At 44.9% G+C, this 25525-nt stretch overlaps 1 protein-coding gene across 1 annotated transcript in view; it reads left to right on the forward strand.

Annotated features, from left to right (window-relative positions):
- The window catches only part of LOC138516098 (bifunctional 3'-phosphoadenosine 5'-phosphosulfate synthase 1), a 507726-nt gene that overhangs the window by 349109 nt on the left and 133092 nt on the right, over positions 1 to 25525 (forward strand). The window contains exon 9 of the mRNA XM_069630925.1: positions 14008 to 14143. Coding sequence (XP_069487026.1) covers positions 14008 to 14143 — 136 coding nt within the window. The remainder of the gene's footprint in view (positions 1 to 14007; positions 14144 to 25525) is intronic.

Below are 25525 nucleotides of genomic sequence, written 5' to 3' on the forward strand. Positions count from 1 at the left end.
GAAACTGGAGAGAAATAACAAGGTACAAATGGGTGCTGGATGTGGTATTGTACGGGCACCTACTATAGTTCAAACACCCCCAAACCCCTATACTCCCAAACTACCAACCGCAGGCGTACAAGGCAGCGCTTCTACAAGAAGTGCAGCTCATGCTCCAAAAAGGGCCATAGAAAGTCCCCAAAGGGGAAACGGAGTATACTCCCTGTATTTCATCGTCTGCCAACCGGACGGAAAATGGAGGCCCATTCTAGATCTAAGGAGGTTAAACAAATGTATAAAGCACCAGAGGTTCACTATGATCACGTTACAACAGGTCATAGAGGCAATACAGCACCACGACTACATTGCATCCCTGAATCTCCAGGACACATAGTTTCACATTCCCATCCATCCAGGTCACCGGAAATATCTCTGGTTGGTGATCGGAAAGTCATACTACCAATTCAAGGTCCTCCCATTCGACCTGAAGCCGGCTCCGCGCACCTTCACGAAGTGCCTCGCATCAGTGGCAGCCAGCCTCTGCAAACAGGGTCACCACGTCTATCCTTATTTAGAAGACTGGCTGGTGCGCGCCCCATCCTGGAAGGGAGCACAATCTTCTATTGGTGACAGTGAGTCTATTACAAACATTAGGGTCACCATCAATTACAAGAAATCCTTCTTACGGATATCCAGGATGCTTAAATTCCCTGGAGTGGAATTCTCCTCCCAGGGTGCGTCCCTCCCGTGACAGAGTAAACGCCCTCATGACCCTGCTGAAGACGTTCACGCCAAACAAAGTACGAACAGTACGACAGTGCATGGAACTGCTCAGGACGATGGCGTCTTGAATACCACAGATGTCTCCATCCAGGGCTGGGGAGCTCACGTGGATTGGCTACACGTCAGGGGGCTGGTGACACCCAGGGCGACATCCCTGCATATAAATATGCTCTAACTCAGACCGGTTCGGTGGGTGCTCAAGTCATTCCTCCCAATACGGAAGAACCGGACGGTCAAAGTCTGCACAAACAACACCACAAGGAGGAATCAGATCCAGGACATTGGCCAAGTAAGCTCAAATGACTTGGCGCGGGGCCATTACCCACGGGATCAGCATTGCACTTTCCAGGGATACAGAATCGTACAGCGGACAGCCTCAGCAGGCAAGTGTCCCAAAACCACAAATGGGATCGCCACTCCTCAAAGCTGCAGTGATTATTCCAGCACTGGGGTCAGCCAACAGTGGACCTGTTTGCCACGATCCACAACAAAAAGTGTGCCATGTACGCCAGCACGATTCAAAAGGGCTCAATGGGAAACGCGCTGGCTTTTCCATGGGACGGCCTCTTTGCATACGCGTTCCCGATCTTGCGCAGGACAATACAAATGATCAAGCAGCACATCTGCAAGGTAATCCTGATTGCGCCAGATCGTGTACTCCGATGTGGTCCAGCGCTCCAGGGACAAACCCATCCGACTCAGCAATCGACCAGACATCATAATACATGTCAAGGGGAATATTCTACACCATGACCTCCAATAACTCTGCCTGACGGCGTGGCTCCTACTTTGTGGAGTTCGGAAGCCTAAACATATCACAGGAGTGTAGACAAATCTGAGTGGCGGCGAGAGCCCCTGCCACCAACAAGTCCTATCGCCTGAAGTGAAAGTGATTTTGCAGGCTGTACCCATTCCGGATGACGCCAGAGGGGGTACTGCCATATCTTCTGGTTCTTGCGAAATGGGGCCTGGCCCACAATTCTATTTAAGTGCATTTGGTGGCCATCTCTAGGTACACGAGACGGGAGAAGGAGGTTTCACTCTATGGACACAGGTTCATAAAGCATGTCCTCAAAGGCCTTTTCAGAAGTTTTCCACCAGATAAACGGATATCGCCGGAATGGAGCCCGAGCACCCTTCTCTCAGGGCTCATGAGGAAACCATTTGCATCTGTGGCCTCTACACCACTAAGATAACAGTCGTGCAAAATGTCCTTCCTGGTGGTTAGTACATTGGCTAGGAGGGTTTCAGAGCTGCAAGCCCTCACAGTTAACCCTGTTTGCGTTTCCAGAAGGACAGGGTACTCCTCATGACGAACCGGCGATTCGTTCCCAAAGTTCCACTGACTTTCACAAGAATTCCACAATGGCCTTGCCGGTTTTCTTCAGCAAGCCTTTGTCACTGGCAGAGGTGGCATTGCACTTGATCGACCTCAAGCGAGCATTAAAATGCTACATTTACAGGACACAGTCCTTCAGGAAGTCAACACACCTCTTCATAGCATATGGCCCGATGAATAAAGACAATGCTCTATCCAAGCAAAGCATAGGGAGGTGGATCGCGTCGGCCATTGTCTTCTGCCACAGGTCTGTGGAGAAGCCCCTCCAGGCTTCTCTGCATTCACATTCAACTAGAGCTACATTGGCATCAGTGGCATGGTGGTCGGGGTCCTGGTCAGGCATTTGCCAAGCGACTACCTGGTCAGGCCTGCATACTTTTACAAAGTACTACTGCCTGCAGAAGCAACATGCAGAGGAAGTGCTTACAGGGAGAGTAGTACTATAGCGCCTATTCCGATAAGGTACAATCCTACGGATTTGCTGTAAGGTGTTCTGGTGAGGTTTTTACCTGTATGCACCTGCAGGATCTGTATACTGCTACATAATCTATTCACAGCATGTGAATCTATGAAACATCCGATGCTGGAGAAGGAGAAAGTTTCTTAACTGTAACTCCTGTTCTCCAGCATTGGTATCTTTCATAGATTCACATGCGCCCTCCTTCCGCCCCATCAGGTAAACCTACTTGCCCCCTATGGACATCTATCTCCACGGGGTCAGAATCTGAGGGCAAGAGGAAGAGGAGGGTCTAGTCTAGGGTTACTCAAGGTCCCATTGGTGGGGACCAAAAGCACCCATAACAAGGGTTCTAGGCTACAAAATGTAGGTTCTTCTTGCCTAGGGCAAGGGGAATAAAAAAGTAACTGAGGATTCCCAGCCTGACTGAATATTCGCAGCATGTTATATAATGTAATGTTAGGTTGCGTTCATTTGTTCCATGGACCGCTACCTGAATCTATGAAAGCTAACAATGCAGGAGAACAGGAGTTATAGTTAAGACGCTTTCTGGTTATGATTGGTTTTATGGATGGGATTAATTTATTATAAACTTTAGAACATTTGAGTGTTATATCATGTGTAGTTTTTACATTTTCTGGATTTGTTTTATTGTTAATGAATGATAAATGTATTCACTGGGTTTGAAAGGTTGATTATTCAGCCATATAAATGAACAAATAAATGCATTTAAAAAGTACATGTCAAATGATTTTGCTGTATTTTTGGATGGCTATCTGGCTTGCAGACTAACGGTTGCACCGGCACCATTACGAATGGTGCCGGTGCTACTGTCTTCCCCATTCCCATTGAGCCCTATGGTACCCAAATGGGAATGGGGAGTACCTTTTTCCGATGCCTGGCTTCAGGGACTGCCGGGGCTGTAATGCCCTGGTGATTCCCCATTGCCAGGCGCCGGAGAAAATGCACATCTCCGGGGGCAGCCTGCGGTGTTATGTAATGTATTAGAGTTGTGGGTAACAATTGTTCAAGCAATTTACTGTCATGGGGATCCCAGGATTTTTATGTTTTAAGATGGATTTTCAGAATCAGTCCTTTGGAGATTCTGAGAGACACCCTATTCTGGTGAAAATGAAAAAACACTAATGTTTAGCCAAACTCTATCTGGGTAGTGTGACTGAGCAGCAAGGCTAAGACTTAGGTGAATGTGGCGAAGGGTTCAGCTAAGCACATACTGAGCTTTCTTTAACACAAGTTAGGCAGAATGTATGAAAGTACCATAATTTATTTAGGCCTGATACAAACTCTTAGCAATGAAAAACCACAGTTCAGTATTACACTAAAATATTCACTGCTATTATATATGCATTCACTTATATTATACACTCGTTCACTTTTAGGTGCTCTGTCTACTTTAGACACAGTTAAAAGAATCTGAGCCATTGTAATGTTGCAAAGAGAACTAGAGGGATGCCCCTAAGGGGGAGGACTAAGGGCTAAATAAGCAAAAGGCACGCAAGAGGTCCTGCCATGGTCAGTGTAGCATACAATAAGTCATGTATGAAACAATTATTTATGGGAATGGCCGGAATGAGTCTGTCCTACAGACCCTTCAAAAGCCTGGTGTTGGGTAAATAATGGTGTACCAATAAATAAACTACCTTACAACAGAATTCACGTACATGGACCTTAGCTGAACACGTTTTATTTCTGTTGGCATATACTAACGCTTTGGTGAACTGCTTTTATCTTATTTAGTGGCAGTTTCATTCATATTGCTATTTTCTTTTTTTTTGTTTGAAAATTGGGTTTATTGATTTTTAAAAGGAATAGTACAGTTTTCAATACGAACATAATGAAGCAACTTGACATATAAAGTAACAAGAGTTGACATCAGAGATCTTGCTGTCAGCTTTCCAAAAAGACATATTGCATTAACAATTCAATTAACTGATATTCTTTACTTCCCTCCTCCCCCCATTCCTTAGGACTGTGGTCAGCATCGATTTCCTCCCTAGAAACTGGTAAAAAGAGTACTCAAGCAAAGTCAATAGTTTTGGCATTGGTTCTGCACAAAACAATTAAGGACCGCATTGGCATTATCAGTGACTCCTTAAGTTGTCATTCCTTTGTATCACGTTGAACACATGTTTTATGTAATATATTTGGCTCGAAATTCAGACCAGTCGTTGTCAATGGAGGTACGATCTCCATGGATGGCAGCAGTCAATTTGTCCATTCTGAAAATATTACGGGAGTCATTCAACCATTGAGCTTTTATGGGTAGGCTCGCCCTTTTCCATGTTGTGAGGCAGGCCATCGCCGCCAGCAAAAGGCCATGTATCATTTTCGGTAATTTAATTATTTCTCCCTCTGTCTCGGCCAGGCCAAACAGGATCAGGAGTGGTTGTTTCTCCCTCTCCTCCTCATCTAGTTCTTTGATCCAGCTAAGCACTTCGTCCCAATATGTTTGGACCGCCCTACACCCACACCACATATGCCAGTAGTCTTTCTGGCCACATCCTCGCCAGCAGTTTGGGCTTACATCTTGGTACATCCTAACGAGTGTAAGTGGGTCATACTGCCATCTATATAATAACTTGACAACGTGCTGTTTGTATTGGCAGGAGACAGAGGTTTTGGAGGTCTTCCTGCATATCTTGAGCCATGTTTCTTGGGAGAGGTGTATTCCGAGGTCTGCTTCCCACTTGTGTCTCAGTGTGGTTGAGGGGGTCACGTCCACTTCAACTAGTGCTGTGTACATTGCGCTTATGAGACCCCTGGAGCCTGTGCATGTGTCGGGGACTTTTTTAGAATGGGGTGAGGTCTCTCTGTAGTGCTTTTTTTTTAGACCTCTCGGGTCATGACACCCTTTAATTTCAAGTATTGGAACACAGAGAGTGGGCCCAAACCCAGGGCCTCCTCAAGCTCCTGGATGGTGATAAATGTCTTGTTTCGCCATAGCTGCCCTGCCCTTTCAAGCCCTGCTTTGTACCATGATTGAAAGCTCCCTGGATCAGGGATATCGTTCCGGATCCCCGGTACCCAGAAGTGTGATGGGCCGAAGGCCATTTTGTGATCCCTTTCATTCCTTTGTTTGGTTTCCACATGGCCCATATGGTTCCAAGGATGGGGTGGTTCTTAATGCTGTTTCTTAGTAGAGGACCCGGTACCCATAACCATTCTCCTACTGTAAATGGTCAGAGGTGATGGTTATCTAAGCCTATCCATTGGTTTTTTTTTTCTGCTGTCTGAGGTGTGGGATTAGCACTCGCAGTTGGGCTGCCCTGTAGTAGAGTTCTATGTTTGGAAGGCCCACCCCTGCATTATCTTTCCGGAGACAGAGTAGCGCGATGGGAACCCTAGGCTTTCTATGTAGCCATAAAAATGTGTGGAGGACTTTTTTGGAGTTTACAAAGTATTCTTTGGGTAATCGAATAGGGAGCATCTGGAATAGGTAGAGTAACTTTGGGAGAATTACCATCTTGATAGCATTCAGGCGGCCCATCCATGAAATGGTGAGCCTAGACCATCTCTGTGTCCGTTTGTAATGTGTGTAACATCTGGGGGAAGTTTGCTTCATATAGGCCATCTAAATCTCGGGTGACGTTGATGCCCAGATACTTCAGTGTAGTGAGGCTGACCTTCATCCCTAGCGGTGCAAATCGCCCCACCTCAGGGTCTTTGCTCTTATCGAGCGGGAGGAGGGTTGAATTTCCCGTGTTAATTTTTAGGCCCGCCAGTTGTCCGTATTCCTCAACTATTTCTATTGCAGCTGGTATTGAATTTAGGGGGTTGGTCGTGTGCAATAGAATGTCATCGGCATACAATCCTAATTTATATTCTTGGTCTCCTACTTTGATTCCCTCCACCCTTTCATCGCGTCTCAGCATCTGCGCCAGTGGTTCAAGGGATAGAACAAATAATATTGCGGATAGGGGGCAGCCCAGTCTAGTTCCTCTTTCCAATGCAAACCACCTCGAGTACCCACCATTCACTGCCACAGGGGGTTTGAGGGATGAGTATATTGCTTTGATGGCACGACAGAGCCTGGGCCCGAGACCTAACGAGTTCAGAACCCCGTCAAGGAAATCCCAGTTGACTGTCGAATGCCTTTTCGGCGTCTAGTGACAGAAGGGTTGGATCATCAGTCCTTCCTTGTGCCTCACATATTGGGTGCAACGTTTTCCTCATTCTGTCTGCTCCCTGTCTTCCCATTACAAAGCCAACTTGGTCTGTATGTAGTAACTTTGGTAAATGTGTTTCTAGTCTGGCCGCGATTACTCTTGCATACATTTTGGCATCTATGTTGAGGAGTGAGATGGGGCGGTACGATCCACAGTGTTTTGGGTCTCTGCCTTCTTTTGGAATAACCGTCAAAAGGGCCTGCTCAAATGATGGGAGGGGGGGGTGCTCGGCCTGTCTCAAAAACATCATTAAAGAGGGTCACCAAAAAGGGGGTAAGGAATGCGGTGAACGTTTAATAGAAAACTGGGGTGAAGCCGTCGTCCCCCGGTGCCTTTCCTGTCTTGAGACGCTTGATGGCGTCAAACTTTGTCTCCATTGACCGGCGCCTCAAGGGCCTCCGCTTCAGAGTGAGACAATGATGGTAGACCTGCCTCTTTAAGGTTAGCATCTACACTCCCTGGTGGGAGAGGTGGGTCGTTGGTGTACAGGTCTTCATAAAAGGAGGCAAACGCCTCCTGTATCTCCTCTGGGGAGGATTCTATTTTATCTGTAAGAATACCATCTGTTCTTTCTATCAGATCTACCCACCTCTCTGCCCTCTGCACCTGAAGTCTCGCCGCAAGGAGGGCATCTGCCTTGTCCCCCTTTTCTTAATACTTCTGTTTTAAGTATTGCAGGATCTGGGCTTCTTTACCCATTTCTAGGGCTTTGAGCTCACTATTTTCTTTTTTAAGCAATTGTTCAGCAATTAATTTTTCTATTACATGTTTGTGCATTCACAACAAGACATACAGTTGTGATACATTGATGTGTAGCATGTGAAGGTGCACAAAAAACTTTTGAACTTCAGTGCTAGTACATGGCAATTGACTTCAAACCAGATATTATTATGGCACAGAACTGAGGAAATTGGGCATAGACCAACAATTCATCAACTTTATTAGATCTGTGTGTGCGCCATATTTTGTGACCAAACGTAGGTCATGATGCAGACAAGAAGTGACAAATCCTGGGTCTACACCAGGGTATAAATCTCTTGATGCTAGGTGGACTAGACAGACAAGTTGTTACTGTGTCAATAGAAGTTTCGGTTGCAATTGTGGATGCCTTCTTTAAGATGCCGATCTTCCACGAATACGTCCCTTAATCCACATTTTGCGCAGAGCTTTCCTCCTTCTTCTCTGACATGGAGGAAAGGTGCAAAGTAGGCCCAAGGCCGGGCCTTCTCGAAACTTAGATGGACGATCCGACTGTGGATGAAGATCTTCGCCAGCAGCGGATCCAAACATCTTAAATGCTTGCATTGCCTGTATCCAAACCACGATGAGGGATGCGAGGTGTGCCGTGGTTTCTCAAAGAAAATGAAGAAAGATGGCTATAGCAGGCTGGCAGCGTTGCTCAAATAGAGCAAGGCCCCTGACTCGACCTCTGGGCAGAGTCATGCCTCACCCATGACTGGCCGGTCCGAGGAGCGAACTCCCTCTGGGAGGAGGTCGTGATCCTTTGAGGACGTCCCACTCATGGGGGTCCAAGAGAAGGCCAAGTTCTGCGATGCTGGCTCCAGTGGGTTCGCTGCTGATGCGGGTCCCAAGTCGGGCAGAGCACGATCGCCATCACCATCAGTCTCCACAGTGAGCCTGCTGACTAAAGGGGCCTCTTCTAAGTGAAATTCCTTCACCCCGTCCAAACTCTATTTATCAGCAGACAAACCGATGAGGGAGAAGTCCGGGGAGGACCCGTCAAAACTAAGACCCCTCAGCCTTCCAAGTCAACCGATTTGATGACGGCCCCGTCGACAAGGACCTCGACGAGCACGTTGTCGACAAAGTCGACGAAAGCATGGAAGGAGAGCGGGTCCGTGAAGGTGGTACCTACTATTGCCACTTTACATGTGTCCTTACCCTTGTGGCGTGATACAGCTGCGGAGGCAGCGACGAAGGCAGCAGGCACCTCTTGGTTGGGGAAAGGCCCTGCAACTGCATCATCCCAAAGGATAGGGAGGACAAGACACCCCGGATGGAATCTCCACAGGATGTGGACCCACGTGCTGCTCCAAGGAAACTGGAACAGATTTATTAAAACTCGGATGACGGCACAATGATTTGCCTGATGACTACTTTACCACCCACGCAGGAGGGGAATCTGAAGGTGGTGAGCCTTGGTCCGCTGCATGCAAAAGGAGGTGCAATCAGTCCTGACCCTATGCCACTGGCTCCTTTCACCCCTCAGCCGAGGGACATATTGCTGGATATTCTCATGACTCTACACAAACTGGTCACAGAGATCCTGTGGAGAATCCCCCTGCACCGTGCCTACGCTACCACTGGACCCTCAGGAGCCCCTGAGGTTGCGCCCTCCTCCTAGAGCCCCGGCTCCACACACAGACACCGGCATGGACATTGCTACTACAGGCACCGACGAGGACAACGACTTTGTCCCAGCTAACGGGGAAACACCAAATGTGGGCGACCTCCCCACTCGAACCCCCCCCCCCATAGATCCTCCACACCGGACGAATTTGGATCCTTTCATTCCATGATGTCCAGGGCCTCTAAACTGTTTCAGTTAGTATCCGAGTAAACCAAGAAAGAAGGGGTCCTGTACCAGTGGCGTGGGCCCAGAAGAAAGACCATATCCGTTCCTTTCCTGGATGATATCTGGAAGGAGGGCCTGGCGCTAATGAAGAACCAGATTACAGCCCCCACCCAAGTGTGACAGATTAGAGAAAAAGTACAGAGTACCAGATTCAGCTTCCAGATGCTTAAGATCTTAGCCTTCGCCCGACAAGTGCTCTCGGCTACAGCCAGGAAGCGCTTAGCAAATACATCGTCTGCAGCCATGGTACCGTGAACCATGCGGGGAAGAAGCTGGAACTAATGGGCAAGAGAATAATCTACACACCAAGTCAGCTAATGCCTTAGCCATTTTGTCCTGATATGACCGGGAACTATGGTACAAGCTGGGATCTATTCTAGACTCCCTGCCCAAGGACAAGAAGGCACAGGCACTGGAACTGTTTCAAGAAGGGGAAGTTGCCTTGGACAATGCCATTACAGTGGCAGTGGACATCGCGGACACAGGATTCCGCCAGATGGGTAACAGCGTGTCCTTTCATCGACAAGGGTGGTTGAAGGCAACAAACATCCGGCAGGACGTTCAGGCTAAGGTGCTGGATATACCGTTCGACGGTGAGAACCTCTTCGGCAAGACCACCAACGAGTCTTTACAAGCCATAAAGACTGACACAGAGATGGCATGCTCCCTGAGAACCCTGCAACAGCGTTGGCTGTCTTCCTTTCATTCCTCCAGAGGAAAACCTGGCAGATCTACCCTGTACCGACAGCCTTCAGGCTCCGCCACTCAAGAAGCATACAGAGGTCACGCTCAGGGCAGCGGAGGACAGCGCTTGCGCCACCCACAGGGCAGGGCCCTGACCCCGAAGCAGGCCTGAACTGGCCGTGACCTCGGGCTCCCACTTATGCACCCCAGTGGGGGGCAGTCTGGCAAAGTTCATCAGCGCATGGAAGATCACCACCAACAGATGGGTGCTGGACACGCTCAGACAGTGGCACAGAGTTCCAATGCAGGTGTCCTCGTATTCCACCGGTGCCGCGGCAAGAACACAGCCCACAGCTTCTGGGAGAGGTGCGTTCCATGTTACAGAAGGGGGCGATAGAACCCGTCCCCCAGCACCTCTGGGGCTCCAGAGTATATTCCAGATAATTTCAGGTAAAAAAAAAAACTGAAAAGGGGGGCGGGGGAGGTTGGAGACCAATCCTGGATCTGCGTCGGCTCAACAAGTATTTAAAGTCCCAAAAGTTCTGTATGATCACATTACTACACGTGCTCGGCCAGCTGGAGGAAGGGGATTTTCTGACATTGTTGAATCTGGAGGACGCCTACTTCCACATCCCAATTCAAACTAAACTGCAAGTTACTACGTTTCGTGGTTCAGGGTCAGCACTACCAGTTCAAGGCTCTGCCCTTCGGCCTAATATCTGTGCCGTGGGTCTTTACCAAGTGCTTGGCCCCGGTGACGGTGCATCTTCGTCTGCAGGGTATCCACGTGTACCCTTACCTGGACGATTGGCTCATGCTATCCCACTCGCACGCACTGACGAGCAAGCACACATCTAGGACTGTACATCTGCTGACTGAGTTGGGGTTCTCCATAAACTATCCAAAGTCCTTCTTGATGCCATCTCAGAACGTGCGGTTTCTGGGTGCCCGGCTCAACAAAGTAACGTGTTTGGCGCCCCCTCGGAGGTGAGGGTAATAGCCATACAAGGGAAAGCAAAGTGGTTGTTATTGATGCAGACAGCAATGGCGCGGGCCATCAAGTCGTGCTGGGCATGATGTCCTCCTGCATCTGCCTGGTCTGCCTCTGCAGACTTCAGATGAGGCCTCTCCAGGACTTCCTGGATGCAAGGTGGATGCAAGTATCCAGGACCTTTGCCCTCCCTCAACAAAGAGTTCAGTTGTGCGATACAGTGGTGGGCTGGACGGCCACATCTCGTCCAGGGAACTCTGGTTCAGAGACAGTCAAACGGACACCTCTCTAGAAGGCCGGGGAGCCCACACCAAACAGTTGCATGACAGAGGCCTCTGGCAACCCAATGAAGTATTCTGGGCCCTCAAGTCTTTTCTGCTGTTGTTGAAAGGCAAGGCAGTGAGGATCTTCAGACACCACCACCACCATGTTCTAAATCCAAAAGCAAGCAGGGACCGTTCGCCGGCACTCTCCAAGGAGGCCCAGGACCTGTGGCGCTGGGCCATTTGTCAGGACATGTTCTTGGTCCCTTTTCACTTGGCAAGCGTCAAGAACACCATTGCAGACTCGCTCAGCAGGGAGCTGAATTCTTGCCACAAGTGGGACCTGCGCCAGGACCAGGTGGACCTTTGGTTCAACAAATGGGGCCAACCCCAGATATATCTCTTCGCAACAGCAGTGAATTTGAAGTGCCAGAGGTTCGCCAGCAGATTCCCTCAACCGAGAAGCATGGGTGATGCGTTCTTGTTCCCGTGGGAGGGACGGTTCCTGTACGCTTTTCCTGTTTCCACTCCTCGTGCATGTGATCAACACACTCAGACAGTGCCACTGTAGGATAATACTTGATGCTGCAATGTGGCCGTAACAAATGTGCTACCCGGACCTGCTGAATCTGTCAGTGACCCCATCCATCAGACTGCCACTGTTCCTGCACCTTCTTGCCAAACGGGAGGGGGAGGGGGTGGAGCTTAGAGATGTCATTGGATGGGGCAGTATGACCCAGAAGACAGTGTTTGGTTTAGAGGAGAAATACAGTTTTAAAGTGAAAGTGAAACACTTTTTTTGTTTTAACGAGGATTCCCAGCCTGACGGGGTAATATTCATGAGCATGTGAATCCATGCCAGACCCATGCTGGAGAACGATAGTTACAGGTAAGTAACTTAAACCTTACCCAAATCTTGTCGCTCCTGTGTGGTGAGGGTGGCGATTCGTGTAGTTGGGAATTCGCTCATACTGTTCGCCCAGGCTTAACGCTGGAACGCATCTAGGGAGTCTTCTACAAAGTCCCTGAACACTTTCTACTAACTCTATACTTGTTGGACAAGATATCCTCTGGCACTTCGGCTTTCCTGCACCTGTCCTTTAATCCTGACTTGCTTACCGTTAGCCACTGGACCACTAGTGTTCCCCTTCTGCCTCTGAGATCGCTCATGCCTTAGAATAGGGAAGGACTTCTCACGTATCAGGCCTCTGTTTAGAAAATAGAAGTGTTGCAAAGTACTTGGTAATGTGTTAGTGCTGTAACTGATTATCTGTGAAATAGAATAAGTTACAAAGTGTTAAACTTCTTACCTGTGAATTGCTTACTGCCATTCTGAAAAGGATACAAAGTTATTTACTTATCTTTGAATTGTGTTCCACTATTCTAAAAAGTAATATGGGTGTAACTGTATCATTCCTGAAAGAAGCATAAGTTACATATGTTGCAAGGTATTTACTTATAACATTGTTAGTATACCTGTATTATTCCTGAAACTGAATAGGTTCAATAGTTTACTACCAATAGTTTACTACCAATAGGGTCTGCTTACCTTGAATTACATACTGTAATTTTAAAAGTCTACTAGTGTGGTTTTAGTCCACTTGAATAGCATACTGCCTTTCTAAATGTGCAACACTAGGTTTTACTCACCTCGAACTGCATACTGCTATTCTAAATAAAGTGTATACTTTGGTTTACATACCATAAGTATTATATTTGTTTTTATAATTGTTTGTCTTATTACAGTACTTACCTTTGTAAAGAATTCTCTTTACCTCTCTATATATCAAATAAACCATTATTTTTACAATATATCGGTCTATCAGTTTTTCATTGCACCGCATGTTTGGTACAAGTTCTTTGTACCTATCTTCAGCCCTCTCTCCCTCCTAAAATAAGCCTGGCTGCTCTGTCACTGGAACCGAATATAAGATCAAGTGGTACAACCTTATACTAAGAGTTGGCATTTCTGTATTGCCCAATGTATAGTTTTATAAAGTCCCTTTGGGTGGACTTTAGAAAAACTGTCCTAACACTAATCCATTATATTTCAAGTTGGGTAATCTGAGTACAATCCTGGTTGCTGGAGTGTAAACCCAATACATTTCCAGCTTAAAAATCCTTCTTGTTTGATAACCTAGTGTAGTCCGCCTAGCACAATTCCAGTATAAATCCGGTTGGCAGAATCCCTGAATAGCTGGATATTGGCAGTCCTGGTATTTTGTTGAATAGATTCTCTGTAACCAGTTTAGAAAATCCCAGTTACACTATTTCTAAAAAAAAGAAAGAAATGGAGTTCATGCAAAGATTAATGTACATGGCCTCAGAGCTGAATATAAAGAAGAATATCATTAACCTGGACAAAGCATGTCCCACCAGTGCTTTGACTGTTACATTTATAATCCTGATTAGTCAACCATTAAAACCGTCTTGCTTTTGTTAAAATTCTTGTGATGAGGAGGAACAATCATTGGTTAAGTTCACAATGTGTGCATGCTCACCACATAAGGTTTCCTTCTCCATGATTGAAGAGCTAATTATGATGTACTCCTGAACATTTGAATACTTCTTGCTTCGAAAAACAGCATTTAGATATTGAACTGTGTTCTTTGGATGTTCTTAGAAGATTGCCAACTGCATGTTATTGCTTATAAATTGGGGTTGTCCATTGTTGTATTGCTTTCTTCTAATAGTATTCTCTGCATCCCTACCCCATTTGTTGATTTAGATGGTTCTGGAGAGTGGTGATTGGCTAGTTGGTGGAGATTTACAAGTGCTCGATCGTATTTATTGGAATGATGGCCTTGACCAATACCGGCTAACTCCCACTGAACTGAAGCAGAAGTTTAAAGACATGAATGCCGGTGAGTGAGTTTGTTTGAATGCCATGTTAAATATTGCAACGTGTTGTGGTATATACATTTTGTGCACCATCTTTGCAGGTGAAATGATTTGAAACACCTTTTGAAAAATCCTGTTTAAATATTGTTAGGACGGCTTCTCTCTTTCCTGTGTTCAGATAGTGTGGAGACTATCCCACACCTGCCAAACTGGTTTTGTACATGCTTTTCCCTGCTCAAGTGCGGGTTTGCCTCCCAAAACAATCAATGGGAGTGGTGAAGCAGCTCTAGAATGGCAGAATGTGATACAGGCCTGTTTCAACAACCCTCAATGGTAGATGGATTCAACACCCCATGCAGGGCTCCATCTCATAGGTCAAGGCTTTGTACAGGTCTCCATCTCATAGGTCAGTATGTATTGTAAGCTAACTGCCAAACTCTGTTACTTTGAGAAATCTAAGATTACCAGTGGCAATGCTAGTCTCTGGTTCTAAATTGACAAAGTTGCTTCAGGCCAACAGGACAATGGCTTGCCAACTGGAAAATTTGCTGAACCTTTGGAAGGACAAACTCTTCAATCTGGTAATGTATCATGTGTTTGCAGTATTATTCCAGTAGTGGGCAGATGAACATGTGTTCCAGCAGTCACGTTTCAGGTAAATTAGGACTCATCTGTGCTCCAAAATAATTTGTAAAGCTTTTGATAATTCTTCACTTTTGAAACGTTATGCCTTGCATAGAGGCAATCTTTGTGACAATCTACAATATGTTTTTCTTCATATTTACTCTTAGTCGGAAATTCCATGGTTAAAAGGGAAAATCAGCTCGAACTGTCCAAGCATTTTGAAATCTGCAGGCGATTTCAAGGCATAAAATAAGCAGTGTTGTATAGCAATTTGCTGTTTGTTATGCAATTCTGTAGGTTTGTTAATTAAATTGACACTTGTATAGCACAGCTAGCTATTTAAAATGCCCAGTTCAATGAAAGCACAGCTCACCCGGCATTCCTCTTTTGCCCTCAGGGTTCCTTGCACCCTCTTATCTGCTCACCGCAAGTGCAAAGAGGCTAATGGGAGATAGTGGAGATGATTTCTGCTGCACTATTAAATTTGCCAAAGTCCTGTGTGGGATTGCTAGGCAAGAAACATTCTCTCTTTTTCAAATGATTGCAAACCAGAAGTGATCTGGATTATACTTTTATTAAGTTTAATTAATTATATCTAAATCTCAGTGCCAACTATATTTCATTTTATTGGGGAAAGTATCATATTTACAAGTGAACACTTTTGAAAATGTACTTGATCACATTGTCAAATGCTTTTGATGGCAAACCTAGTTCTGTGACCGTCTGATTGCATAATCTGTGCAACCGGCGCTCAACCCATGAGCTAATCTCAAATTCCTTGTCAACCTATCCTTTCACCCTGTTTTATACCGGCACCCCTGAAAGTGAGATGGCCGCAAAATTACAATACTCCTCCTAGTTTGCCCAGTTCTGTGCCTGATACACCATCCACACGGCTTAGTCGCTTACTTTATTTCCTCTTACATAATGAATACACAGAGCTAACTAGAGGTTTACGCTAAGTAGTGATCAATAGTTCCATCCAGTATTTAAAGGTACAGATCTGCTGCTCTGGATGTTAATAGCGATAAATATCGCGTTCATGCATGTGTAGGGCTGGTATGCTGCGCTTGTGCTTACCTGACTCTGGCTTGAGGACCATAAGCGGCCCTTCCCTCCCCCTAAAGTGGTAATTAACGCTATATTGAACAGTTGATATCAATGATAGGCAAGGGCCATCTCATCCACCTGAAGTTGACAATTACCCATCCTGATGCAAACCATACTATATCTCAGGTTATGACTTTCCTTTAACATTGAACTTTTTGGTTTTATGAAACTTCTGAACTTCGCCTTGTTGGTTTAAACCTATTCAGTCCTCAGGTGTTGGTATTGTTCTGTTAGACTAAACCGAACAGACCAAGCCTAAACATGTGTTAGGCCTGTGCTATGCACATTGGTAGTGTGACTGAGCAGCCAGTCCTATCTCAAGAGGGGTAAATGTGAGCTGTAGAAATGAAATCCACCAATACAAGTAGCCAAGTAACACTTGCGCACTCGAGGTTTTTAGATAACATTATTTAACAGTCGTTTTTAAATAAGCATTCTTTGAAAAGGGCAATATATGCAACAATCAAATACACTTCAAAATACTTTCTCAGAATCACCACAAAGCAAGTAGATACTCTTTAGAGATGCTTTATACACACTTCGTACACCATGAAGTGACTTCACTAACTAGGACCGTAATGGCATTTATATATCACTTTTACATTTTTGGATTCTGAGGTTTTCTAGAAAGGAAAGATTAGAGGAAGGAAAAAGGCTGAACAGGTTCTCGGAGCATGTGAGAACTTTAATTCTTCCAATGAAGTCTAGATAAAAACCTTTCCCAGCAATATTAGTTTAAAACCAATGCATCACCTATGAGGGACAGTAAGAATCAAAGTCAAATGCAATAGAAGAGTCTGCAGGGAGCCAGGATACCCAAAGTCAATTGGAGCACAGTCTATGGAAGTGAGGCACTTCTTAGATAGTAAAGGTCTTGCACAAAGGTAGAGTTTGTGTTGAAGAACAATCACTGTAGGGTCACAAGCTGTTACACTTGTGAAAGTTAGAGCTGAGATCAACTCTAGAAAAGCAGCTACTGCAGGTCTGAACTGATGGGAGCAAGCTACAGACACTGAGGTAAGTACCCCAAGTCAGAACAGTACCTTTTGGTTAGCAGAAGAGTGGTCCAGCTGGCTTATGTATGGTTGCAGCGTGCAGATCCTGTGTTCCCGGGCCTCAGCCGTGGGGACAAGAGGGAGGACGTCTGGGGACTCCTGCAGTAGCAATGATGGTCGGCGGCAGCTACAGGCTCTTTTCGGATCAGCGGCACTTCATGGTTTGAGCGCTCGGTAAACAGCAACACCGCAGATCTTGGACACCGGTTGGGCTTCCTTCACTCCTTGAGTCCTGCACTCTGGTGAGGTTACTCGAGCTTGGGTCATCCTGCTTCTGGGGGTGCTGAGGAAGACTCCTGGAGCTTCTGACCGGATTACAGATGTTGCACTCAACTATGGATTTCTCAACCCCTGGCACTCTGTTCCTGCCGCAGAAAAGAAGTACAGCCAGTCGGGGAAGGTCTTCCAGCAAAGTTCGTCTCGGGTTAGTTGGTCCCAATAACCCAAGGGAAGGAGTCGTACCTACCAGAGCTTCTCTTGTCGATCAGAAAAGCGTTTCAGCACAGCAGCAGGGCTTCACCAGGCAGTTCAACTGTCCAGGATGATGCAACAAGCTTCGTTCATGGTTTCTTTGTCAGGTTGTTCTTCCCAGTGGTCGACTCTGTCTTCAGTGCCAAAACCCTCACCTTTTAAGCAGGTTTCTCCCATTCATGCACAGCCTAGCTGTCACTCACAGCAGGGTGGTTGTCCTACAAGGCCAGCCAGCTAATCGGGACGGGTGCATTCCCTGGAGACAAAGGACAGGGGAGTTTTGTGCACTTCTGCCCTTACAGAAACTGTGGAGCTAGAGACGGTTTTCAGTACTGAAGCCCGTCAAAAGGCAAAATGAACAAAGGGCTCAAACCTGGTTTGGCGCACAGAGTTAAACCCAAGAAAGACCCCACAAACAAGAAATGGCGAAAAAAGAAGACTGAGGCCATTTTGAAACAATTGTCACCCATGGGTGCCAAAAAGGTGCTTTAAAAAGGCTGGTGGCAGTGGTTTAATTTTCCTACCATTGTGTTTTCTTACCACAGGCTGAACTCTCAGGTGCTATACTGCAGCTGAGAGTTCAGCCTGCGGTAGGAAAGCACAATGGTAGGAAAATTAAACCACTGCCACCAGCCTTTTTAAAGTAACGAGGGCAACGTAAAAGGTTTTACATGAGTAGGTAGGAAAAGGGGCTACTAAGTAACCCCCCAGTACGCCACATAAAATGGTGTGTGCTGGACCTGCAAAGAGGAAAGGTAAGTAAAGTCAATTTCACTTTACTATTCTTGGAAACTGTAGTTCAGCCAAGAAAGGTATTTAAACCTTATGAGGAATCTAAAGGATTTCTCTGGGACACTGCACTAAAGGTGCTTTGTGTCACCATACACAAAGTAGATGCCTGTGGAGTTTGTCAGACTCCAAAAACAAAGGAAACAAATAATCCATATCAGGTCAAAATACATGAGAATGAGAAAAAGGGCTCACTCACTCCAGGGTTAAAGTCCAGCAAAAGAGCTGGGGGTCTCTAAGGTTGAAGGGAATTAACACAGAAATGAGAATTCTCCCTAACAACGTGTTTCACGGTAACGGACTGTGCAGGGATAAACTCTCTCCTTTTGAAGGCACTAAACTGGGTCATGTAATTTGTCTTAGTAGTTAGCAACATATTTGTACATGCATTAGTATGCAGGGAAGAAGCAAAGAAACAAAATAAACACCCAAAGTTGCATTGTCTACTTTTAATTAGCTGAGGAGAAAACCCTATCAATGTACATAATATTTATGATAAATGCATGGAACTCAAATAAGAGTCTTGTTATTTTGGGAGCAAAATTCATGATGAACAATTTATTAAATCCTCACTTTCAATGAGCCAGCGTTAGTTCTAGTAATCCAAAGAATTTGTGAATTTCTCTTGCACTTTTAATTAGAGCTTTTGCTCACTAATTCTTGATCACAATTCACAATTATTTGGTGATAATCTGATTTAGATTTTGAATAGTCTTCATATACTTTATTCCATCGAAGTAATTGTTGATCTTCTTTTTATTTTCTAGTCCCTGTTTTGATGGAATGAGATTTGTATTACATTCCAAAACACCAAGCAATTCCATGATCTCATAAATAAAACGTTTGGATGGTGACAACCTCAATGCATGCCTTGAATTGTTGTTGGATTTATAGTAGGTGCGAGAACATATGAACCCTTATTCACAGTTGGTCCATTTGTAAATAATGTTATATAATTTGCATTAGATGTTCAATCCTGTAGGTTGATTATGGAGAGACGTGTATACTAGATTGAAATAGTTTCCATGATGTTATCACATGGTTATTTGAGTTTGCACAGTGTTCTCATCGATTTGATTTGTTATAACCACAATATCTTTATAAAATGTTTGCAGCCTCCAGTGAAATGTTATAAAAATGTCTTTCTTGTGCATTAACTGTCCCTGTGGAGTTTAAATTATAATGCATTAATACATTTCTATGTCAAATTAGTAGTGGTATTCCCACCCCAACTACCCACAGTGGTAGTCCCTCCCCAACTATCCTAACCCGTTGGTACTGTGTAGAGCCTGCTGTGTCTATTGCTGATCGCATACAAGATCCACACTATGGTAGTACAGCTAGGTGTTCAAGTAAGTAGCTCTGGAGGACACCATTACCACTTGTTACATGATTATACATTTGTAGAAATGAATGGAACTTCTGCTGATTGTGATACCATAGCTGCCATTTTAGAATTCTGCCTTTAGATAATTATAGTACCCACATTGTTAGTCCAATTGCTACTAGTTCTGTGATTAAATCTACTATTGTATTTTACCTGTTGGTGGTAAGAGACTTGTCAAAACAAAATCATATTGCGCAGCCTTGTAATTCACAATAATTATAATAAATGAAATCTTTAGAGGTAGAGAAATCCAGAAAGCTATAAAAATGTCTGTGTATTCCAAGTCAGCTGGGATTGGGACAAAACCAAACAAGATCTGGTTTACACCAATGTTTTAATAATCTAAAAAACACCTATCCTTGGCCCTGTAAACACTGGGGATTATTTGTCCCAAATAACAAAGGCATTTAATACATACCTTGCACATGCTTTAAAAAAATACATCCAACTCCTTGTCCAGTCTATGCTGATTGTTCCCAAGGAAAATATTATTTTAGCTTCACATTAATAATCTGTCTCCACCTTTGTTTTTTTTAATGTTTTCAATGCCAAAATATTATGTCTTGTTTTTTAATCTTTGTACTGTTTTGTAATGCTGTAGAAGTTAGTGGTGATCAGCCTGTTTAATAGCTCTTAGAGGTTCATATATTTATTTATTTGAATTTATAAAGTGCACAAAGCGGCCCTGGGGCATCGTGGCGCAGTTACAAGAATGGTTACTTAGTTACACAGTGAAAAGATAAAGACAGTATCACCTCACTGTGGTTCCTCGTTACATTGAACCTATTGCCAGACAGGAGAGCAATACAGTGAAGATACTGGCAGTGTGATTCAGTTAAAAGACAGCGAGCTAGCGAGGGCAAGAAGCCCGCTCCTGCCTGCAGGGTGAATCGGCAGAGATCTGGGTATGCTAGTTGAAGAGTTCAGTTTTGAGTGATTTGCAGAATGATGAATAGGAAGTTTTGTTTCGAAGGGGCACAGGGAGGGCGTTCCAGTGCTTGGGAGCCAGGAACGTGAAGCAGGACCCTCCCGCCTCGGCCCTTTTGAAGGTGGGTATTTTGAGCAAGATACGGGGGGCTGTGAGGCATTTGTGTTGAGGATAGAGTCTTGAATAGTATCCTTTCTTTGGCTGGGAGCCAATGTGCCGTTTGTCTAGCGCTGGTAATGCGCTCTCTTTTGGGAATGCTGAGTGCAGCCCTGAACGCATTATTTTGAATGACCTGGAGTCAGTTCAAATTTTTGGAAGAGGTGCCGGCAAATAATACGCTACAGTAGTCCAATTTGGCTTGGTGGCTCTGGCTATGGAGAGGCAGTTTTTCACTGTTAAGTATGGTTTGACGGCATTCATTCGTTTAGTTATGAATGCGGCTGAAGACGCAATGGCGCTGACTTGGCGCGTCATTGAAAGCATGGAGTCAATGTACACCCCAAGGGTTTTAACTGCTGCTGAGATGGGAATTAAGGCGTTGTCAATGCTAAAGGAGATGTCAATGCTAAAGGAGTTGTACTGTTTGTCCCGCTTGTTGAGCGTTTCCTTGGAGCCCACTATGAGGAACTCTGTTTTATTTCCATTGAGGCATAATCCATTGGCTGCCATCCAGGCTTGGATGGTGGATTAGATTTTGCAAAGTGCTTCTGCATCTGTTTCATATGATCCTGTGAGGGAAGGACAACCTGGGTATCGTCGGCATAGTTTGTGCATGCTATGCCGAGATTGTCCAGATCATTGAAGAGGGGTTGAGTAAAGAGATTATATAGTATAGGGGAAGTGCAGGAGCCCTGTGGGACTCTACAGGGTATGGTGGTCTGGTCTGCGCAGGCCAGCTCTTGAGAATACCTTCATGGCTCTCCCTTCAAGGAAGGAGGTAACCCAGACAGTGGCTTCTTGGGAGAATTGGGCTGAGGTGATGAGTTGTCTGCAGAGTGTCGAATGGTTTCACCAGATCAAACGCTGCAGACAAGTTGAGAAGGAGGAGTAGCACTGACTTCGTTCATGTAGAGTTAACATTTCGTGCTGCTATCCTATAATTATATACAAACTGTTATATAACATATAGGCCCTCCAGAACATGATAAACCGTTTAATTTAAGGACGATTTTTAGCACAACTATTTATTTATTGGATATATATTGCACCTATACACAATGTGTTTCAAGGCACAACAAGACAAACAAGGGGGTGTAGGGATGTAGAAAAACAAAAAGCGGTCCTACTAGACCATGTGACTTTCGAATTGTGGAAGTGCGGGGAGGTGGCAAGTGCCGGTCAGGGCAGAGGACCCGTGAGTTATAAGTGAGTGCCGGGAGAGGCCAGGTGGACAGAGCCAGGGGAATGCGGAGAGTGCAGGGGAAGAAGGTCCACATACTGAGTGCAAGGTGCAGGGCTGGAATGGCTCAAGGGGTGCAGTCCCAACCAGCCTAGTGGTGGGGAAGGGGGCCCGGAAGGGCCACGTGTAGGTTGGGGGAAGCCGGTGGGGCCTGGGGTAAGGGGTCAGGGGAGACCAAGTGCAGGGATAGACTGATCGAGGATGGGCCTGGTCCCCTTTAAGAATCTGAAGGAACCAGGCAGCCAGTCAAGAGGCAGGGGGGTTTATTAGCAGGTGAGTGGAAGGGGGGAAGAGAAAAGGAGGGTCTTGAGAAGCTTCTGGACCTTAAGGAGATCCAGTTCAAGGCTGAGAGGGGCAGGGAGGCACCAGGGTTACAAATTAAGATTGGATAAGCAGGAGCTAAAAACAGCTCCTGGGTATCCAGCATTAACAAGTGAGCAGGAGCTACCACTGGGGACCGAGGAGCTAGTACATAGCCTTCCACAAATTTTACTTCCCCTTATTTATGACCCCATGTGCTTTAAATGTCATATAACTGTGTCATAATGTTTATTCATAGGTTGTCCTAAACTTGTAGAATTAATGTTGCATAGGTGTGTTGGTTCATCCTTATTCAAATTGGAGAGCCAAACGTATCGTGCCAAGCTAGCCATGCTCTTCTAGGCTACAAGCAGAAGCGAAATAGCTCCCCTCAATTTCAAACCTGGAACTCCTTTTCCGTAGCCCAGACTGCAATTTAATGACATTATGCTTTTTCTGCAATATGTATAGCTGCTGGGAGGGTGTCCCTGTAATGACCTTAATAGGAACTTGCAATTGTAACAACATTGTTATACTGTATCCCCTTTCCTACTTACCTGGTATATCCACAGTACTCCACATACAGTGAGGTGTGTTGGCTCACTATATAAAATGTAAAGGGGATGGAAATCCCACTTTATCCCTTGGAATCAGGAGTTCACCCAAGTGCATTAAAGAGAACTTTAAAAGGGAAGCCCAAATGGGCAACCCAGCCTAAGCCCAAAAGTTACAGGAAACTATAAATCCAATAATTTACTATGGAGAGGCAGAAAAAGGTTACCCATAAAATAAAGACTAGGTGACAAGTGAAATAGATTCCCATTCACCTAGGGACAAGGAAAAATAATTACCAAGTCCAAGCAAAACGTTCTGGGGTTGACACAGGTCAGGAAGATTATTCACATTTATGAAAATCTTACCTAACGAGGTGTTCTACTGGAAGCGGTCTGTAACTGATGCCTAAGCACCAAGACTGACCAACACCAAATCCCACATCAGAAAGTGACCTCTGGAAGAATCTGAATCAGGGGGTATGTTTACATACCGGTTCCCCGCACTGACACCCCCCTCCCCCGTTCTCCATTAGGTTACATGGGCTTAAAGTCCTGTCATTAAATCACTCTCGACTGTGGTGGGCGGAAGCCTGATCAGGGATCCCATCCTAGGACTATCCAAGCCTGGGTATATAGTGATTCTAATTTCCTGAACTTTAAAATGTTGACTCTTATTAATCAAAACCACTGGCATTGCAAATCTCTTTATATAAATGTACCTTAAAAGTGTCAACTTTGGATCTCGTGACGTTTGCACAAGGCACCAAACCATCTTAGGTTTGGACTTCATAAGAGCTAGGGAAGTTGTTCTGTGGTTATTACTCTCCTAAGGGTGAATGTATAAATCTGTTTTTATAAGTGTTGGAGTTACAATATTTGACTAGTAGTTGAACTTGTATGTATTTTAAAGGCCTAATATACTTTTGTATATTTGTATACTTCCCTGCCTAACTAGAATTATTGGTGTTGCTCATTGTAGCCCTAGGCCACGCTCACCCTTCCTGAGAATAAGCCTTGCCGCTCTGCCCCCCATCCCAAGGGCTGATTTTGGAAATCCATCTCAACACTAACCACAATCCCATCCTCAATATGCAAAGTTGTATTCTGTATGCATGGATTTTTGGATGCAGTTTGGTAGAGGGATTCAAGCTTTTCTTTGAGCAGAAATCGCAAACAAAATCAATTGTCTGTAACGGAGCACATACTGAACTCTGTATCATAAGGGGCCCTTTCAAGTCATTTAAGGCCATCATGACCTTCAAATCGATTTCTCAAAGCTTTGTTTCAAGCTTCGGTGGTTTAGCATTATCTATTTGCACATGCTGCAGGCAAATGGAAGTGCTGATGTGCTTAGAAAGCTTAAGTGAAGGGGATACACATGTACTGCTTCTTCTGGCCTCCTGCTATTTGCAGTACAGAGCCAGTTTCTACTTCCACCACAGGGTGGTCCAGGGACCTCCCAAATTGTTAATAAAAGGGGAATTTGGACTTTGTGTGTTTATATTTTTTCTTGTAATCGTTTTCCCACGTAGACTCCTTGAATTGTGCTTAGATGACGTCTTGTAAACATGGTTTGAGGTTTTCTACAAATACCTCAAACAAAGGAATCCACTTATTCTAAAATGTCATCCAGATCATCTGCTGATCGCTTTTTAATCTATCCATTCCTCATATTTCTTCAAATTGCTTGTATCCGGACAACACTCCTGTGATACAATGTTGGCTTCCATAATTGCTTCAGTATGATGCACCGAGCTCCGAAACATGAACTGTGATTGGCATTCTTGTAAATTGGAAAAAACAATGATGGAAATGTATACAAATTATTACAGGTCTGATTAACGACGATAAAGTAGTTGAAACGCAAGATGATTTAATGTAAACTTATGTCTAAGACTACTTTCCATTACACAGAGCGGTTTAGTTAAGAATAACATCTTTTTTCCTAGAGCATATCAAAATAAATGTAATAGGTTGTTATAAAGTGATGATTTGAAAAACTTATTTTGTGCTCATTGCTAAATTAAGCAGCTATCGTTGCATATTCTCTGCATGAAGTTTGCAGTGTAGTTTCTTTAATGCTTAATGCAATATGGTCTTGAATAGCACAACATCTTCCATTTCGGTGGCCTCTTGGTGCTGTTCAGAGCCGAGGGTAATGTCTGAAGTGTTATGAGTGCAGACTGGAGGAACATGTTTTCGCTGCACTCGTCTACTTCAAGAGATGTGGTGAAGGTACTTGGGGTATGGGTTTTCAGAAGGGGGGCCCCACATGTAAATGCCCTGCTTGGTTTTTTACTAACAAGGCTGCTCTGAGAGGGAGGATATGTCGAGTGTTGCCAGAGTTGTGTGCATTTTAGAGAGGTTGAGCAATGACGTATGACACAAAGTTGCGGTTTAGACAAGTGATTTTATTTACGCTTGTCCAACCGTGTCAGGTGTTGAAGGGGCTGGGGGTTCTTCAAAGGTCTAACACCTCCAGTGCAGAATCTCTAATTCATACAGGTCAGCCCTAGTCTTACAAATCCTTGTCCTTCCAGAGACCTCTACTCTGCAAAGGTCCACGATGTGGCCAGTAAACGTCCAAATCTAATTTTAGCAAGCTGTCAGCCTTCAGGCTGTCCCTAAGCTAAAATGCAAATGTTCCAATTATTGGTCAACAAGATTCACAAATCCTGATTTATAAAGTCGATGCCTATTAAACACAAAAGAAGGAAGTTCCTCTTTCGAATGCTCTCTGGAACCTCAGTTGGTCTTCACACTCTCCTTCGCCTGCGTCTTCACTTGG

This window comes from Ambystoma mexicanum, chromosome 6q, assembly GCF_040938575.1.
Source record: "Ambystoma mexicanum isolate Mex_15411 chromosome 6q, UKY_AmexF1_1, whole genome shotgun sequence".
In the NCBI taxonomy this organism is placed as follows: Eukaryota; Metazoa; Chordata; class Amphibia; order Caudata; family Ambystomatidae; genus Ambystoma; species Ambystoma mexicanum.